This window comes from Leucoraja erinacea, chromosome 26 (genome assembly GCF_028641065.1).
Source record: "Leucoraja erinacea ecotype New England chromosome 26, Leri_hhj_1, whole genome shotgun sequence".
Classification (NCBI taxonomy): Eukaryota; Metazoa; Chordata; class Chondrichthyes; order Rajiformes; family Rajidae; genus Leucoraja; species Leucoraja erinaceus.
In genome coordinates this window covers 13,191,409-13,212,224 of record NC_073402.1, presented here as the reverse complement: position 1 = coordinate 13,212,224, position 20,816 = coordinate 13,191,409, and the positions used below count along the sequence as shown (strand labels likewise).

The 20,816-nt window shown below is 38.4% G+C and overlaps 1 protein-coding gene across 1 annotated transcript in view; it reads right to left on the bottom strand.

Moving 5' to 3' along the window:
• Nucleotides 1–20,816, bottom strand: part of csmd2 (CUB and Sushi multiple domains 2) — a 577,487-nt gene that overhangs the window by 181,685 nt on the left and 374,986 nt on the right. Inside the window, 3 exon segments of the mRNA XM_055656152.1 lie at nt 728–916; nt 6,423–6,632; nt 18,157–18,273. Of these exon segments, the coding sequence (XP_055512127.1) occupies nt 728–916; nt 6,423–6,632; nt 18,157–18,273 (516 nt within the window).

Genomic DNA, 20,816 nt, shown 5'->3' with positions numbered 1-20,816 from the left:
AATGTTGCAGAACTAGTACGTTTGACTATTTACAAGCATTTTGATTGAAAATTTGAATTTTTATAATTTTGGTAGTGTTAGGAAAATCAAATAGGCAAATGCGTTGTTAGAATCATTCAAACTTCTAAAAAAATGAGTATTACTACGGGAAAGAGTTTTCGAAAATAATGGGGTAATATTTATATAGCAAAACATATTAGTCTGATATATTATGATATAAAAGCTCAGTATTTGTAGTGTTAATATTTGCACATAAATTAAACTATTATTCAAAATACTTATTAAGCACACTTCTAAGAGAGCATATTACAAGTATCATGATTTGCTTTTTAGCTAATTGCAATGCATTTGTCATTCGATTAAAGTCATTAATTGTCAATATCTACTGGCATCAGTACAGTACTTGATTCCATATACCTTCACAATTAACTACATTATGGCCTCTCTCTTTATAATATCAACATCAGGTTGACCAGATGGAGGTTAAAAAGATCAAATTTAAATGTAAATATTTCATTTAGCATGTCAAGCATCTCTGTCAATAAAAGACGCTAACTCGTAGCCAACCATTATATATTGATTTGACTATATGATTCACAAAGGCAAATTATTATTCTTGGACATGCAAATTGTCAATTACCATCTTTTTGCCATCTCACTGCCAACCATTTCATGTTACAAGATGTAAATAAATGACCACTGACACCAATAAAAAGTAAAATCGTACCTTCACATCTCGGTATAGGGTAATCCCAATTTCTGTCAACTCCATGCCGACAGTTTAAAACAAAATGGCCAACAAGATGATACCCTGGGAAACACTCAAATGAAATTGATTGTCCAACATTGTAACCAGATTCCATGACAATGCCATTTGCAAATGGCTGTGGGTCAGGGCATTCATGTAACTCGTAAGCTGAAAGGAAATTGGCCCATGTTAACCCAATACTTTTATGAAGCATGCAAAATGCAGATTGTCACACTCTCAAATGATGAAGCATAATGTAACCAAACTCAATAAAAGGTAATGAGCAAAACACAAAGTGCTGCAGGAATTCAGCAGGGCTGTGGCATCTGTGCAAGGTATGGGCAGGCGATGTTTTTGGGTCGGGACCATTCGTCAGACTGATTGTAGCCGAAAAGGTGGGACAAAGACTGATGTGATAGGTGGATTTAGGTGAGGGAGGTTGATTTTCAGATGGATGGAGTAAGTGACAATGTGGAAAGATGGAAAGGGGACAAAAGGGTGTCAGATAAGGTGAGGAGAGGAGTTAAATGTGACATGATTGGGAGGGATTTAGGTGGAGTGGAAAAAAGAGGGGATGAAAGAGAAATTAGTGACTCAGAGATGGGAAATGATTGCACAAAGGAGAGAAAAGGAGCAGAGTGGGGCAGAATTGTGAATGTAATGGATGTGCACTGGGATGGAGTGGAGAGGGGGGGGGGAGACAAGAAAGAGGCAGTGGGGACAAGGGTTCACTTAAAATTGGAGAATTAAGTATTCACACCACTGGGTTAAAAACTAACCAAGCGGAATATTCAATCTAATACCCAAGGGTAATGAGTTGACTTCATTATACCTTCTGCAAGGGTATAGGTTTTATCTTATAATGCCATCCCTAATCCATAGAAATGAATCAATTGGCCCAAGGAAACCATGTTCATTCATGCTGCAACAAGTCAAGTCAAGTCACTTTTATTTCTATCGCACATTTAAAAAACAACTTTAATTGGCCAAAGTGCTTTACATTGGTGGAGGTACTAACGTTATACAACAGTGGTTCATAGATTGTACATACATAAATACATACATATAGCCCTCCCTCAGAGGACTTCAAGAAAGGCTTGAGAGTAAAGAGTTAAGTCACGACCTAAAAGAGTAGATGGAGGGGGCAGTTCTGATGGGAAGAGGGATGTTGTTCCACAGTCTAGGAGCTGCAACTGCAAAGGCGCGGTCGCCCCTGTGCTTATGCCTTGATAGCGGGATGTTCAGTAACCCCAAGTCGGTCGATCTGAGGGACCTGGAGGTGGTGTGGTGGGTAAGCAGACTTTTGATATAGGTGGGGGCAAACCCGTTAAGGACTTTGTAAACATAAAGAAAGAAATTACATTTATTCAGAACTGCACAGGGAGCCAGTGGAGAGAAGCCAGAATTGGGGTGATGTGATCCCTTTTTCGGGTGCCCGTCAGGAGTCTCGCTGCGGCGTTTTGGACGTTTTACCACGGCATTGACTTGTTTGTCAAATTTCAACGTTGAGTCAAATATTACGCCAGGTTTTTGATGTCAGGTTTGAGTAATGGGGTAAGGCTTCCAAGGCTTCCAAAGCTTCCAAGGCTGCCTGCAAGTTGATGCCTTGATTGAGTCCGAGAGGCCGAGAAGGATGACCTCAGATTTACTCTTGTTTAGTTGGAGGAAGTTCTGGGCCATCCAACACTTTATATTCTCGAGGCAGTGGATAAGGTTAAGTAGATTTACTCTGTTGTTGGGCTTCAAGAGGAGATAGAGTTGTGTATCGTCTGCATAGCAATGGAAGGAAATGCTGTGCCTTTGAATGACATTCAAACGCTTACTTCACCCTGCATGTCTATGGGACATTGGCGTAGGATATACAATCAAATTTGCATTATGCAATAGAAAATCATACATTAATTATTTTATTTATTTATTTATTTATTTTAAAAAAAATTAGAAGTACAGTAATACACATCACATATATTTTATTACATTTGTTGTACCACTTCGTTTTTCGAGCTTTAAAAAAGGTAGAAATAAAAGAAGTAAGGAAAGTGAGCAAGAATCGTGAAGGTGCAGGAAAGTGTTGGGGAAAGAAAGCCCCTTAGGGAAGAAATTAGAGAAGGAAGTAAAGAAAGAAAATAAGACCCTAGAAAGAAAAGAAAAAAAGGAAAAACAATCGCTCTATTGTAACACAAAACTCCGCAAAAAAGGATATACCAACCGTGTTTTTTTTAAAATTTATTTTATACCCCCCGTTACCAGATCCTGGTACCATTTATATTTTAAATTACTATTGCACCTTATGCTTGTAATAGTTCCGTAAATGCAGACCACGTCTTTTAGAAGTGGGCTGCTTTGCCTGCTAGGAGGAGTCTCATCTCTTCCAAGTGTAGTGTTTCGAACATGTTTGAAATCCACATTTTTATTGTTGGTATTGGAGCATTTTTCCAAAATTTGAGTATAAGTTTTTTTCCCATTATTAGCCCGTAATTAAGTAAGTTCTTTTGAAACACGTTTAATTCGGGGTTACCTTCCGATATTCCAAAAATGATCCATTCTGCTTTTGGTACAAGTTTTATTTTAAATAATTTTGTGAAGATTTCAAATATTTCGTTCCAGAATTTTTTAATTTTTATACAGAAAACAAAAGAGTGCGCTATGTTAGCTTCTTGTGACTGACATTTATCACAAATGGGTGAGACATTGGGGAAAAGTTTATTTATTTTAGTTTTTGAATAATATAGTCTATGTAATGTTTTATATTGAATTAGAGTATGTCGTACGTTGATCGAGCATTTATGCACATATAGTAAGTGTTTATCCCAGCTCTCTTTTGAAATTTTTATAGCTAGTTCTTGTTCCCAGTCTCTTCTAATACCATCGGTTGTAGGTATTTCTATATTTAAAATAATGTTGTATAAGTATGATATTAGATTTGCTGATTCAGCCTTTGTCTTCATGGCTTCATCCAATAAGTCTGGGGGCATGTTATGATAGTCTTTTGTGTATTTTTTCAGATAGTCACGGATTTGAAGATATTTAAAATATTGATTATTTTTCAAATTATATTTCAGTTGTAATTGTTGAAATGATAATAATTTTCCTAATTCATACGTCTCCGAGCGTTTTGATTCCCATTCTTTCCCATTGTGTAAATGATTTATCTATAATTGAGGGTTTAAACGACGGGTTATTGACTATTGGCATTAAAAGAGATAGATTTCTTAATTTTAGATTCTGTTTTATTTGTTTCCAAGTTCTAATTGTGCTATGTATCATTGGATTTTTATTATAATTTTTGTTATTCAGATTCATTGGTGAGAGGAGAGTCGCTCCTGTAGTACATGGAGAGCAGTCCTCTCTCTCCATTACAATCCAGTCCACCTGCTGGGCAGAGTTGTCCAGCACGTGAATCATATTTTTAATATTTACTGCCCAATTATAGTACATAAATTTAGGGAGCGCTAGACCACCCATCTCTTTTGGTTTACTAAGGTGTACTCTTTGTATTCTGTGGGATTTGTAATCCCATATAAAATTTGTAATGTCTGAGTCTAGTTTTTTGAAAACCTGTTTTGGAAGATATATTGGAATTGATTGAAATAAATATAGGATTTGTGGTAAAAAAGATCATTTTTATAGCATTAATTCGACCTATTAAAGACATCGAGAGCGTTTTCCAGAATTTGATTAGATTATTTAGTTTCTTAAATAAGGGGCTATAATTGGCATTAAACATTGCGTGATAATTTCTAGTGATTTCAATTCCTAAATATTTAAATTTTTCTGTGGCTATTTTAAAGGGGAATTTCAAGAGATGTGTTGAGTCTTTTGATTTTATCGACATAATTTCACTTTTGTTCCAGTTTATTCTGTATCCTACGAAAGATCCAAAGTCCTCAATTAGATTTAATATGTTTGGTATACTGATTTGGGGTTTTGTGATATACAGTAATACATCGTCTGCGTATAAGGATATTTTGTTATTTGAATATTTTGTATTATAACCGTATATATCCGGGTGTGTTCTAATGTTTTCAGCTAAAGGTTCAATTACCAGAGCGAATAACAGCGGTGATAATGAACATCTTTGTCTATTGCCCCTTGTTAATTGGAATTTCGTAGATAGTATATTATTAGTTAATATTCTAGCCGTGGGTTTGTTATATAATAATTTTATCCATGCATTAATTGATACTGTTCTGTTCATACAAATGGGTTCACTTTGCAATAAGTTAGTTAATGGGAAACCTCACTCATGTAACTGATTCAAAAAGCAGCTTTAGCTCTGGGCAAGTGATACCAGTCAGCTGACCTAATCCATTAGCAGTCGACCAATGTACAATGACACACAAAGAATTAGAAAGATGCTGCTTATCTCAAAAAAGCCCTAACAAATCTTTTTTAAGGCCAATCATACAAATTTATAGACATCATTGCACTTAATCCAATATATTGTACTGCATTCAGTGTTCACAATGTGGCTTCCTCTACAGTGGGGAAATTAAAGGTAGATTGGGCGATTGCTTTGTGGAGAATTACAGGGTGATAGCTTTGAGGAGCTCTTGTGTCAGTCTAGTGGCGTTTCCAGTTTTATGCCACTTTAATTCGCCATCCCAATCTCACAGTGGCCTTCCACTCTATAGTCTCCTGCACTTGAACGACAACATCTCATTTTCAGTCTGTGCAACATTGCAACCTGCAAGACTCAGTACTGGATTGTCCACCTTTAAATACATTGATTTTTTTATTTCTGTTTGAATGAGAACGATATTTTTTGCCTACCTTCCTATTATCCCTTTTTTGTTGTACAGTCAGACTACACAATATTGCCCAGACTATACAGCATTAGTGACACATTACACAAATTAAGAAGCTTAATCGTACCTATTTTACCTTATCTTACCACATTTTATCACCCTTTTAGAGAAATCACCTTTATTCCACCCACTACCCTGCCTCACCGTCCTTCCCTTCTGCAGACACTAATTTGTTTCTTGCTACAGACACTAACTGGTTTCTTTCTTTCTCATTTCTGAAGAATGGTACCAGATCTAAAGCATCAATCAGTCTGAAGAAGGGTCTCGACCTGAAACGTTGCCAATTCCATCTCTCCATAGATGCTGCCTCACCCACTGAGTTTCTCCAGCATTCTTTGTCTACCTTCGATTTTTCCAGCATCCGCAGTTCTTTCTTAAAGATTAATCGATCCTTTTTCCACAGACAGTTCCTGCTGAGTATTTACAGCAAATTCTGCTTTTAAGATTTCCAGCATCTGTTTTTTTTTGGTTCGAGAAGTTTGACCATTAAACGATAGAAAATACTTAAAACTTTTTTTAGTTTTTCTTTTCCATATAATAAACACGGCCTTTGTAGGCCTCACCTCACCCATGCCTGTGGACTGAACTGATATTGAATGATATTCTCTGAATTCTCCATTTGCCTAGTTAAAAAATAGTTTTGTTTGTAACAAGGGTAATATTATTCAACTCACACAACTCTAGTCTGCTCCGAGTCATTCATCTTGATCAATGTTGATATGTGCAAGGACATTTCTGCTCTTCAGGATCATTGGTGGAAACTTAGGTTAACGATTACAGGGGTGAAATCATGCTCCCATGAATCAGATTTGAAACTCTACTCCTACAAATAAGTACATACTTGTCAACATCTGCATAAGCCTTACCTTGGTACATGAGTTTGAAGCCTGGTTTGTTTTCGGAATGATCACTGTGGAAATATATGGTTGTCCCATGAGACGTCGACATCAGAGGAGGTGGAAGTTCAGCTCCACTGAACCTGCCGATTACAGAACTCGTGTCATGTGGCCCATTGCGAATTTCAATGAAATCGTGGTTAGGTTCAGTGGAGAAGTTCAGAAATTCAATATAGGTGCCTAGAAACAAGAAATGCAATGAAAGTCATGAGTTTTAGTGATTTTTGTTTAGTTTTAGAGGCACAATACGAAAACAGGCCCTTCGGCCCACTGAGTCCACACTGGCCATCGATCACTGACCATCCCGTACACTATGTTATCCCACACTTCCCAGTGCTAAAGAAATATTTTACGATTATTCCAGCACGTTCTCTTTGTACAAACAAGCAGTCAGTACTTATGATTATGATGGAGATTGCTTTTCATAGAACATAGAACCATAGAAAAATAGGCGCAGGAGTAGACCATCCGGCCCTTTGAGCCATTCAATATAATCATGGCTGATCATCTAAAATTAGTACCCCATTCCTGCTTTTCCCCCCATATCCCTTGATTCCTTTAGCCATAAGAGCTAAATCTAACTCCCTCTTGAAAACCTTGACGATCTCATAATCAATAATGGATCCTTACATATCAGACTCTATATCAATGAGTCCACAAGGCAGTGTAAAAGTGGGTAACTCCCTAAAAATGGGCTTCATTTTTCCAATGAGGAGCTCAGAAGGAAATACACCTGATACTCAAAGAATAAATGTTCCAATTTTACTTTCCATAGAACCCACTGACAGATAAATTATTAAATGAACGCATCTAATAACATTAATGAATTGTGGATGGGGGTGCAGTAACATCACAATAAATAAACCTGGTAGACCAGTCCTTCTGTAAGAACATTACTCCCTTGTGCTGACCAAAAAATGAGGTTGAGAATTTCATAATGAAGATTCACTTCAGAGAACCATTAGGAGATGTTGCACCAGAAATGAACCAGATATCAAGGAAAGGGAGTGGCATTTAATTGACTGTTGCTATGAGAATTTCAATGGAAGAAAATGAAATAAGCTCAAAATTCATACAAGTGAGTCTTTTTGTAGCTATCCAAAACATTACTGCATTCTCTCATGTTTATTCAAAAATGACTTCAGTCATGGATAAGATGGATCCCATTAAAGAACCTGAAGAAAACATTGCATGTTGTTGAATATAAATGAGGTGCAATACCAAATCACATTATTTCTTAATAAATGTGTAATACTTAAATCACTATTTCAATTCTGCCTTCTGAGTGTTTGCTAAGTGCATAATAACTGACCGGGCTGTACATACCATGATAGGCAGTGGCTGTGCAAAAGCACAATAAAATCTGGTCATTAAACATAATATAATGTGATGAGCTGTCAGGGTGTGATTTTAAGTGTTTAAGTGCTGGTTTAAGACACTTCAGTTTTGCTCCCTCGATCCACATTTCTTTATCATTTACAAACTTGTAATTACTCACTGTACTTTTTATATTGTCTAGCTTTCATGTATTCTTCTAATGGCAATTCACCCAGAGCAGCAAAGAAATATTAAAATTGCAAGTTAAAAGTTTTCTTCTATTGAAATATTTACCCTAAATTTATAATCGCAAGATTTAATCCCGTTCCACCTCTTTTCCAGCTTTCCGCCCCCTACTACAATTAGAAACATAGAAACATAGAAATTAGGTGCAGGAGTAGGCCATTCGGCCCTTCGAGCCTGCACCGCCATTCAATATGATCATGGCTGATCATCCAACTCAGTATCCCAAACCTGCCTTCTCTCCATTCCCCCTGGTCCCTTTAGCCGCAAGGGCCACATCTAACTCCCTCTTAAATATAGCCAATGAACTGGCCTCAACTACCCTCTGTGGCAGAGAGTTCCAGAGAATCACCACTCTCTGTGTGAAAAAAGTTTTTTCTCATCTCGGTTTTAAAGGATTTCCCCCTTATCCTTAAGCTGTGACCCCTTGTCCTGGACTTCCCCAACATCGGGAACAATCTTCCCGCTTCCTGCAATTAGTCTGAAGAAGCTCCCGAGTGCTGTCTGACCCAATGAGTAACTCTGGCACTTTGTGTTTTCCTTTCACACTTGCAATATTCCACAGAATAAATTTCAGATGCAAAGTCTCGCATCCACAACACTCTACGGTGTCATTAACACAACAAAGGATGAATTAATTTTCAAGTATTTTCTCATTCCAATGGTGGAAAAGTTCAAGATGTCTCCCATGGTTCTTGATATCTCTGATATCTCCCATGGTTCTTGATCTCATTATTTAAGATGACCTTGTAAAAAGAACACTAGTCCAACGCTTAAAATGTGGATTGCAAGTATGTTGGACACCGCACATCTTGAGGAAATGCGAATTCCTCCTAATGGATAAATCAGAACAATTCATAACGAGTTGGTCTCCATTTGTGGTCTTTTTGGAATCATATGGTGCAACACAATTGTAAAAACTAACTGTTTCAGGACTGGACGAGGGTTGGTCAAGATTATAAAAAATGATCTGCTTACTCTTTAAAACAAAAAAAATGTAATGTCTTATTCTCTTTTTATATTTTCTTTTTCTCAAGTTTCTTCACTCATTCGTCTTTCTTCTTTTTCTTCACACACTATATATCTCACGCTTTTCTATCCTTTACTATCTAATTTATTTTTCTTATTCTAATTTCTTTAATATAACAAAAACAATAAGAAGCTGTACATAAAATGTATTATGAAAATATATATACTTTGGTGCCATATGATCGTACTTACTTCTAATAAAATATTAAAAAAAAAACAAAAAAAAAAACACTAGTGTAACATACAATAACGAAGATGTATTTCCTTCTCAATTCACTTGTTCTCAGCTAAATGTGTTTTTCAAGAAGAGGAATCTAATCAGGCCGAATCTTACCTGAATATCAATAACATATCAATTGTGTGTATATTATCAATGCACAAATTGGCCAGGAAACTATGGATCTGGAGACGTTTGCATGTCGATTTAAACTCCTCCACAGTTTCATCCTATAAACAAAATCTATGCCTTAGTCTCCCTGCTATTCTAAAGGTTTTGCTGGATTTGCACAATAATTGCCCATTGATTTTACTATCCAAGTGATAGAAAGATAAAATCACCCTCAAAATGATAATAACATTTAATGCAGGGAAGTTTGATATCACATGGTGAGCTGTGTTTAATGGCCCAATGAATTTTACGGCTGACACATCGTTAACAGGTGTTCTAAACGCAAATGTCAGTCTGTGTTGAATTGGCAGATTTATCAGGAAATGATAGAGCCACTGAGTCTCAGCAGACCATTAAAGCACATTCCAACCTCAGCATTGGTTTGGTAAGAACATTCTTCAGTTGAACTGTGATATTCTTCAGAAGAACCTTTAGATGCTGCAAAGTTCATGTAAAAATAATAAATGTTTGGATGCCTGGTCATAGTAAGGAACAGGGAGCTAATTTATTTAAGAAAATATAGGAAAGAAGGGTTCTAAATCAGAGTGTTCATAATGGACCTTCTCGTGGAGGATAATTTTTTGTTTTCATTGGTTGAACTAAATCAATAATTAGGTCGCAGCAGGAGATACATTTGAACAAATGAAACATATTTAACATTATTTTTTATAGAACAATATCTATCTGCCACATTGTGCCTTCGAAAAATAATCAGAATTCAATAAAAAAATAACACTGCCAGGTACTTCTCTTTGAAGACAAAGAGGTACACCACTGAACATTGAAGAATTAAAGGGGCCTGTCCCACTCGCCGATTTTGCCGGCGTCATATCAGTGTCGCCAAAAGATTTTGAACATTTCAAAATCCAGCGGCGACAAAAAAACACCACGCATCATACGTCTTCACGCTGCATCACCGCCGCGTCATACGTCGTCATGCGTGTATTTTTCGGTGACCTGATACGTCGGTCAATGATGCCGGAAGTCGCCGAAAAAACTGCCAAGTGGGACAGGCCATTTACTCTCTCTGAAAAACTGCCTGAGAAACCTCTGCTCACTGAATGAAACTTTCATTCATTTCTTTCATATTACAGAATTGTACAAATTCATGAGAGGAATAGATCTGGTAGACACACAGTCGCTTGCCCAGAGTAGGTGAATCAAGAACCAGAGGCAATAGGTTTAAGGTGAGGGGGGAAATATTTATTTTTTAAACGGAACCTATTTTTTTCACACAAACTGTTGGAGGAGGTAGTTGAGACAGGGACTATCGCAACGTTTGAGAAACATTTGGACAGATACATGGATAGGACATGTTTAGAGAGATATGGGCCAAACACAGGCAAGAACTAGTGTCGATGAGACATGTTGACCGGTGTGGGCAAGTTGGAATGAAGGGCCTATTTCCACACAGTATGACTCTATGACACTTCGTGCAAGCACAGAATGATATGCCAGAAATGATACTAAATGCCTCCCCACATTATCTACAATAGTTGTTGAAAATGATCATGTTATGTGTCTCTTTTCTTTTCCTCAACAAAGAGGCTTGTCAAATTGGCATTCCTAAAAGCTTTCTAACATTTAATGTTGCTGATAAATATCATTCTTGTTCTCTTTACCAAGTATTCACACTTTACAGCAATTAGTAATTTAGTGCAATGGTTGGATTTACTTCTTTTGTATGTAAGGAACTTGTATTTTTGTACAATACAAATGTATATTTTACAAGAGGAGTTTTTACAGATACAAACATATCTCAAAATATAACGTGAGTGGAACCAATCTAATTCAAATAAAATACATAGTTGATGTTTCGGTTCAACACCCATATTTAGACAGGTCTGAAAAAGGGTCTCGACCCGAAACATCACCTATTCCTTTTCTCTAGAGATGCTGTCTGACCCGCTGAGTTACTCCATCCTTTTGTGTCCATCTTCGGTTTAAACCTGCACCTGCAGTTCCTTCCAATACAAATAAAATACATGTTTGTGGCTTTCTATAACAATTAAATAGCTGAACAATATTCTATATTGAGATAATAGGGGTACCACAGGAATGGGAATAGGCCACTCAGCACCTTAGCCCTGCTCTTCCTATGGTCTTGGAACAGTATTAGACCATTCGGCCCATCGAGTCTACTCTGTTATTTAATCATGGCTGATCTATCTTTCCTTCTCAACCCCATTCTCCTGCTGTCTACCTTGATACCCTTGATTAGATGCTACTGGCTGATCTACATTTCCTATCTATGCTCCTCAATAGCTCATGTATCAATAATAAATTGCGCAATGGATGCTAAAATTGCCCCAAAACCCACCATTTATTTGTATGTGGAGCAAGCTGGGTGAGATGGATTCTACATTTCCATATTTTGTATGGTAAACTTTGTAACTTAGTGATAATTATGAGAGACCACTTCCGTTAGTTTGTAATTTATCAATCCGTGGAACTATTACAAAGTTTCCTCTTCAAATTCTGAGTATCTTCATATTCCCCTCCTCAGTGCACTAATTGTCCATAAGGGTTTTATTTTCCAAATATGTTTAAAAAGAGCAGATTTTATTTAACACAAATAACAGGTAAATTGACAAAGTTTGACATTTAACATAACAAGATTTCTTTGCTTGCTTCCCATTCCCCTTTGGTCTTCCAAGGCCAGAGCTTATGGATTCTTACTCTACACCAGTTAATACACTAGAAGGCACTGATTTAAGATTTGCATTGGCATTGGCATTGGCTTTGCAATTCACTTTTCTATGCTCATACTTGCCCACTTTCTGATGTCTGTTCATTGGACTGTTAATGATTTTCTGTTTTTTTTCATTTGATGACGTAAAGTATAACCATCAGTTCACCACAGAAACAAAACAAGCAGCCTAAACTTTGCTCCAGTATCAGAATTTAATTAAAAAACCCGTTTTCACAGCTAGCTGAAATCAGGATGGGGGTTTCTGCAGTCAACTCAAACACATCAAACAGGTCCAATTTTGCTCATATTATCGTACTAAATAAAACATCTTAACCGCATACCATACTGATTGTTCCTCTATTAGTCAATTTCTTTCATGAAGCATTAAACAGCTGATTCTGACAGCAATTAAACTAACCACAGCAAGATACTGTTTATCTGAACACATTGAGAAATACCTTTTACATATAGGTGGACATTATGAAGAACTCATCTGATGTTAATTCTGCTGTATCACTCTGTGCTGCAACAAGTCAACAGAGTGAAATAATTACATGAGAGGTCATTTAAAGTTCCAGTTGATTCTATCAAACAATTCGGCACAGTGGCGCAGTGGTAGAGTTGCTGCCTTACAGTGCCAGAGACCCGGGTTCGATCCTGACTATGGGGCTGTCTGTACGGAGTTTGTACGTTCCCTCCCATGATATGCGTGGGTTTTCTCCGGGTGCTCCGGTTTCCTCCCACACTCCAACTACGTACAGGTTTTCAGGCTAATTGGCTTGGTATAAAAATTGTCCCTAGAGCATGTAGAATAGTGCTGGCATACAGGGGTGTTGGGTGGCGTGGAGCTGGTGGGCCGAAGGCTCTGTTTCTGCATTGTATCTCTAAACTAAACTAAGTCAGGCCATTCATGATTTAGCATCTGATTGCAAAGTAACTGGGATAGAGAGGTTGACATATTTGCACATCAAACCAAACATAGTATCCAGTTATATGAGAACTGAAACTGAAATATGTGCAAGCACTTATCTGCAGAAATGTGTAAGATGTGAACACATGCCTATCCATCAAAGCTAGACAAATTTGAGGAGCAGACTTGCATTTATACAGGATATGACATGGTGGCGCAATGGGCTAAGTGTTCGGCTGGCAACCGGAAGGTAGCCGGTTCGAGTCCCGCTTGGAGTGCATACTGTCGTTGTGTCCTTGGGCAAGACACTTCACCCACCTTTGCCTGCGTGTGAATGCATGTGAATGTGTGTGAATGTGTGTGAGTGATTGGTGGTGGTCGGAGGTGCCGTATTGCGCAGATTAGCAGCCACGCTTCTGTCAGTCTGCCCCAGGGCAGCTGTGGCTACAGAAGTAGCTCACCACCACCGAGTGTGACTGAGGAGCGAATGAATAATGCGATGTAAAGCGCCTTGAGTATCTAGAAAGGCGCTATATAAATCCCATCCATTATTATTATTATTATCCTCAGGAGGACCTAAAGTGATTTATTGCAAATGAATTGCGTTTGAAATGTAGTCAATGCAGGCAAAGGCATCAGTCAAATTTTGCACAGCAGCATTCCACAAATGATAAATATGATAAACAAGTAATTAGTTTATTTTCATGATAATTATTGAGGTAGGAATATTGAAGACCAATTCAGAAAATATCTCTGCTTATATTTCATTGGTAGTTTTAGGATGTTTCTAACCACTGAGATAGGAATTTGGTTTATTTGCACCTCTGACAATGCAGCACTTAACATTCCATTGATGGCCTGTGTTGTTCTGGTGGAGTGGGAGTGGACAACATAACCTCAGATGAAGATGAAGATAAGAGAACAAACAGGGAGTTTGTTAAAAAGAAGGGATCACTATAGATAAGTAATTTACAGTATGTACATTATAGTGATATGACATGCGTGTCAATATCTTGGATAACTCCCAGTAAACATCAACTTTTATGTCTAGTCAATTATAGAATTTTAACATTAGAACGGAGAAAACTTCCTTTTGTCGCCGATTCATTAGGTCATCAATGATCAAAACAGGAATAAAATTCCGAGTCTGTCTATTACATCCCTGAATCAGTAATTACTGTTTTTCTGGCAGCTCACATGAATCAATTAGTGCAACAGCCTGTGAGAAGGAATGTTTACTGACCAAGATGCAATACACATTTAAATGGCCACTGTTTTCCAAATGAGTGGAATAAATGATACAATCATTTGCGGATGATATCTAAATATGTTTGCAGTGAGTAATTCTGAATCAAGTAATAAGATGTGATGAATCTTGATCCAATCAAAAGATTATAAATCAAGTTTGATAAAATAATTTGTGTGTGATACACGTCATTGATGAAGGCAAAAAATAAATTAACAAGGCAATCACTAATAAAATGTATAACCAGTATAAGAGGCAGCAGAGAAAGCAAATAATAATTCAAGGAGATACATTGAAGTAAGAACAATTAGAGTGAAACTAATTTTGACTATTTGTCATGGGGTATAAATCCATTAAATGTTCCTTGAGGTAATATATCATAAAAGATGATCAACAAATAATAAGAACATTATTTATTGTGTACAAATGGCCTTCAAAGTATGAGTGCTATAAACAAGCCTGTCAATGATTGGGGAAATTAATTGCCATGCAGTGTCCCAGTACAAGTTGCTATTGCCTCAATTGCAAAGTAAAAGGATTCAATGTTACTTTATTGTCACGTGTACCTAGGCAGAGTTGAAATGCTTTAGTTTTTCATACAACCCGGTAAAATCACACAGCCGACTTCACCTAGGCCAGGGGTGTCAAACTCACCCACTTACAGCCTGAATGAAAAAGACTGGGCCCTCATCCACTACCTACCCCCTCCTTGCTGCCCAACATCAATGTGGCCACTTCTCCATCTGGAGCTGGAGAGGCTGTTCAGAAGACAGAGAAGCCGGAAATCTCCAAGACGGACAATGTTTCTCCCTCTATTCTCAAGCTCTGTGCAGAAAAAACTGGCACCGGTATACACAGACGTTTTCAACCAGTCCGTGCAAACCTGTACTGTCCCTGCCTGCTTCAAAGTCTCCACTATTGTCCCTGTACCCCAAAAGAGATTAAGGGCATATCGCACTGACCTCTGTGGTTATGAAGACCCTTGAAAGACTTGTGCTGGCCAAGCTGAAAAATATCACTGGACCCACTGCAGTTTGTATACTGGGCCAATAGACCTGTAATGATGCAGTCAACCTGGGCCTGTACTTCATCATCCAGCATCAAGATCACCAGGGGACCTATGTGAGGATTTTGTTTGTTGATTTTAGCTCAGAATTCAACACCATTGTACCAGAGCTACTACACTCCAAACTCTCCAAGTTGACTGTGCCTGAACCCCTCTGTCAGTGGATCACCCGCTTCCTAACAGACAGGAAGTAGCATGTGAGGCTGGGAAGGCACATCATGGACCCGTTGACCCTCAACATAGGAGCACCGCAAGCTGCATACTCTCCCCTCTCCTTTACTCTCTCTACACCAATGACTGTACCTCCACAGACACCTCTGTCAAGCTTCTCAAGTTTGAGGAAGACACAACCCTGATTGGGCTCCAGGATGGGACGGAATCTGCCTACAGACAGGAAGTGACACGGCTGGCGTCCTGGTGCCATCACAACAACCTGGAGCTCAAGGCAGTGGAGTTGAGTGTGGACTTTAGGAGAGCTCCTCCTCCACTCCCTGACTCACCATCAACAACACCACAGTGGAGTATTTTAAGTTCCTGGGTACCATTATCTCCAAAGACTTTAAATGGGGGGTCACAATCGACTCCACAGTCTAAAAGGCACAACAAAGGATGTACGTCCTGCACAGCTGTGGAATCACAATCTGTAACAGGCAGTGGTGGTCCAATTCTCTACGGCAATCGTAGAGTCTGTTCTCACCTTCTTCATCATGGTCTGGTTTGGCTCAGCCACCACGCACGACATCCGGAGGCTGCAGCACATCGTTCAATCAGCTGAGAAGGTTGTTGGCTGCAACCTTCCCTCCATTGACAAACTGTACACTGCAAGGGCCAGGAAGCGAGTGGGTAAGATCATCTCTGACCCCTCTCAACTTGGTCACAAACTCTTTGAATCACTTCCCTCTGGAAGGCGGTCCCAGACTGTCAAAGTTGCCACAGCCAGACATAAAAACAGCTTTTTACCATGAGTAGTAGCTCTACTCAATAACCAAAAATGTGTCGCCTCCTTTTGCTCTGGTATTTTAATTATTTCACATGTTTAATCGATAATGTTTTATTATTAATTAAAATGTTTTATGTGTTATTCTTAATTGTCACTGTATGTCATGTTGTCACTTGCAAGCGGAGCACCAAGGCAAATTCCTTGTATGTGAATATACTTGGCCAATAAACCTATTAATTCAGTCATTCATTTTAGTTCACAGGCTGGATTTGGCAAAATGTGATTTCACATGGGCCGGCTGCATGCACGAATGTCTGTCAGCTAGCCAGCCCGAGGCCAAGGGGAGCTCAGCGCCGTCATATTGTCTGTTTGACATCCGGGTGCAACCGTCCCCTTGTCAACCGCGGGCCAATCACAGAGTGGAGGACGGGAGCTCCCCTGCCTGTGCAGCAGGAGGCATAGATAGCAGTGGGATAGAGAGTGGCGAGAGAGAGCAGCTACCATACAGATACATAATAAATGGTCATGAATATACTTTTTTTCCCGCCAAATCATCCCGCAGACCGGATTGGTCCCCTTCGCGTGCCGGATGTGGCCTGTGGGCCTGTAGTTTGACATCCCAGACCTAGGCAGTACACAAGAGTTGCCATGTTTCCGGTGCTGAGTGAGTTACAAAAGTCCACTGAACATTACATTGATATTTGGGCAAAGATCAGGTTTTGTGCTTTCTCTATAGCTGGTGTGCTGATTTATCTATTTGAATGAGGCACACAACGAGAACGATGGCCACAAGTGGCTTCTATCCCATCTGAAATTCACAGAACTATTAGAATATTCACAAGCTTGCATCATTGCATAATCAGTTGGGTATATGCCGACATGTAGACAATGGTGTTTTGATCTTAAAATACGCTGGAGTGATCGATGCCCACAGCTAACTTCATCTAACAAATGCACGTCATCAACATTTATGGACTTCTGCTCCACCAACTAATTGCTGGGGTCAGATAAAAACCCCAGCCCCAAGGTACATTGCTGGATTTCACAACACTCTTAAAATCAGGTCAGAAGCTCCAAAATCATAATCAGCCTGAAATATCTCTTCAATTGTCGCACCGTAAACAGTATTTAATATCAATCCAATTATTTAACCTTCCAGCAGCATCAAATAACTTACCATCACATGCTGTAAATGTTCCCCTGAATGGAATTAAACATAAACCACAAAACATAAATTAATAGATTGTGTCCCACCACGGTATCATCATTCCAAAAGCAACGTGACAATTTGGTAAGGAATTTAATCACTAATGTGAATCCAGTTGTTTATCCACCTCTATCCAAAAAATATTAATGCTGATATTTTGTATGTAAAAAAAAACTAGCACTGAATGTTTGGGCTTTGCCACTGTGCAAATGTTCATATAATTAACAATATAATGATTGACAATATAATGTCATGATTCTCTGAACTTTTGCACCACTGAGATCTTGCTGAATAAATATATTTATGCGGAATAAAGAACACGTCAGTTTTCTGTCTGTATTATCAGGGGAATATTGTGTGATGTTGATAATTTGATGAATTATTTGACTGACTGCCAGAACTCTTTCATTTGAGAGTACACTGTGTTTCTTTTGTTTGCCTTGAACCATCACTTGAGGAGAAAGTATGTCATCTGTTGTCCCAAAAGCATCAAGATGAAGTAGCAGAATGTCATTGTTCAGTTTTGCTTCTAACATTCGACCCCATATGAAAATCCTCAACAAGACAAATAACTTTGTTTGTTGAAATTATACTTTGTACCGTTTGCTGAATGCAGCATGCGACAGCAGATGAGAAGGCTTCTCCCTTTCTCACCATGTAACTTACCATATCCAACTTCAAGTGAAATCTTCCAAACACAATCCATGCTACTGGGATAGTTTCCTGGGAAACCTGGACTCAGGATTACATCATTGACATCCATGGAAATCCCTCCACATTGTGCTTGAAGGAAGAAACAAATAAAACAAATGTGTAGATCAAGAATTAAGAAGCAGGAGCAGTGCTTAAGGTTTCAAATGAGGAAAGGCAAGGGTACAAAGGAATCTTATACCCCTCATCTTGCCAATTCATATAGTGAGAAGAGGATTAATTTTGAAGGCCAGTGTTCTGAGCTGGTAGGTTGCATCTGAAATTAGATCCAATGCTTGCTGGTGAAGAAGACTAAGGTTTTGTTAAAACGAGGACTTCTAAATTATGTTACAATGCCTTTTTTAGCGGTCTTCCAAATTCAACAACTCCGCACATGATTCTTAAAGAACTGCACCAGCAATAGTACCATTTCTATAACACTTCAAAACAAATTATACAAAACTGCAGATGTGGTGCCATAGGGTTGCCAATGTTCATTGACATCAATCAATTATCTTTACTCTTTTGCCACACCAGACTTCTTCTTAAATCTCAGCTTCAGGCCAAAGTCCTATTTATACAGAGACTTGGGGCCTAATTTCAAAATGGCCTGAGGCCTCCCAGTTCAAGAATCTTTTCAATCAACACCTTCACACCAGAACCTAGTTAACTGGAATCTAAATAGTTATTAGGTTTATATTCAGTTTATCAACTTAACAGAAATAAACTGATGGGGAAAATCAAATATGATCTTTGGTAATTTTAATGAAAATGCCACCATGAGTTTAAGTGTTGAGCAAGGTTTACCTCACCCACTAAAATTCCCAATGAATGACAGGAGTTTTATTCGGTATTTTTTCTCCTAAAGCCAAATGATTGACGATACCACATTTTGTAATATTTTTAAAACGTCTCAAAACTTTTTTGTACAGAAAAGTCATAAAATTAGAAGCTATAAAATACTAAACACACTGCAGACCAGACATGCACCTCAAACATTTAAAACAGTTTAAATAGGATGGATGAAGCAGTAGAGGCAGGGACATTTAAGAAGCAAGAACATGGATAGGGCAGGTTTAGCAGGTTTTTGGCCAAATGCAGGCAAGTGGGACTCCTGTAGATGGGTCATGTCGGTTGGTGTGGCCAAGTGTCTGTCTGTCTGTCTGTCTGTCTGTCTCTCTCTCCCTCTCTCTCTCCCCCTCTCCCCCTCTCTCTCTTTCTCTCCCTCCCCCTCTCTATCACAAATATTTCAATGTACAAACAATATGAGCAGAAAAAAAGCATCTGTTCTGCTGGACGAAGCTTGAATAATTATAACACCAGTTTGGGTACTGATCCACATTGAATGGAGGCTACTGATGAGTAGATTCTACGGTAACCCCTCCCTCACCTGCTGCCCTTAACTCTATCCCCTGCTTTTTATCCGACTTATCCATAAAACATAAGTTGCTAGACTCTGTTAACCATTCACTACATATCTCTCATTAGATCTTAAAGGATATCATCTTTATCGATTCACAAAAAAAAACCCTTAGGCATCCACTGTTTATTGAAAATTAATTCAAGTAACTTTAGTCCATGCTCAAAAGCCTTTAACAGGAGCAAATATAAACACATTTGAAAACTTAATTAATCCACGGTTCTCCATTTTAAGAACATTCTTAAGGTCTTGGGCACGTTGGATTATTAGTCTTTTTTCAGGTCACAGACCGATGTTCAATTATTCATTAGATACCCCTGGACATATAATAGTTTTCTATTCTCTGCACACTTATTCCAAATATTGCAGATGTCAGTGGTAATGTGCCTTTGGATTGAGGAGTAAGACACCAAAAACTCAAAGACACCATTAGATACAATCGGTCAATTTATTTTATACAAATGCATCCCACTCACCTCTGCTGTAAATGCATGGATTAAGCAACAAGTTAGCAATATGTGTTGCCCCTGGTTAACATTTCATCTTCCCAGTTATTCTTAAACAAAATGTATTCAGTTTTTGCTTTATATAAATTCAATGGCCCCATTTATAATTGTTCTGCTTTGATCATGTAGTTTTGTCATTCATTGTTGTCCAATTTAACACTACCACCATCAGTGAACTGAAATTGCACATGTCGCAATATATTAAAACTTTAGTGATCAACAGAGGTTTGTGGAGGTGGTTCGGAGGGATCGAGAGTAAGAGGCCAAACAGAAGAATTCCCTCATTAACATTTAATGAACTGCAGAAAGATAGTTCAAAACCATGATAAACAAGATAGATTCCTGTCTGTCCACACGTTGTTAATGCCTTATTCTTGCCTGGTTCTTCACTGAATGCTACAACTCACAAATGATACTCAAGCAAATGGAGACAAGGCCCAGGAAGCGGATTAAGCTAAACATGTGAACTAGGCCATAGGTGTGAATTAGTCCCTCACATTTTGTCAAATAAATTGGTGGGCATGAAAGATGTTGTGATTATTAACATTGTTGTACATTTCCATATTGTTTTTGTTACGTATAGTATGACAGGCAATAGCATTTACTGTATGATAGGAGTGCATCGCGTTCAGGAGAAAAGTCAATAAACACATTGAGGGAGGCACAACTTCATGCCCTTAAATTTCTCCCTGAAATGTTTGCAGATGTGG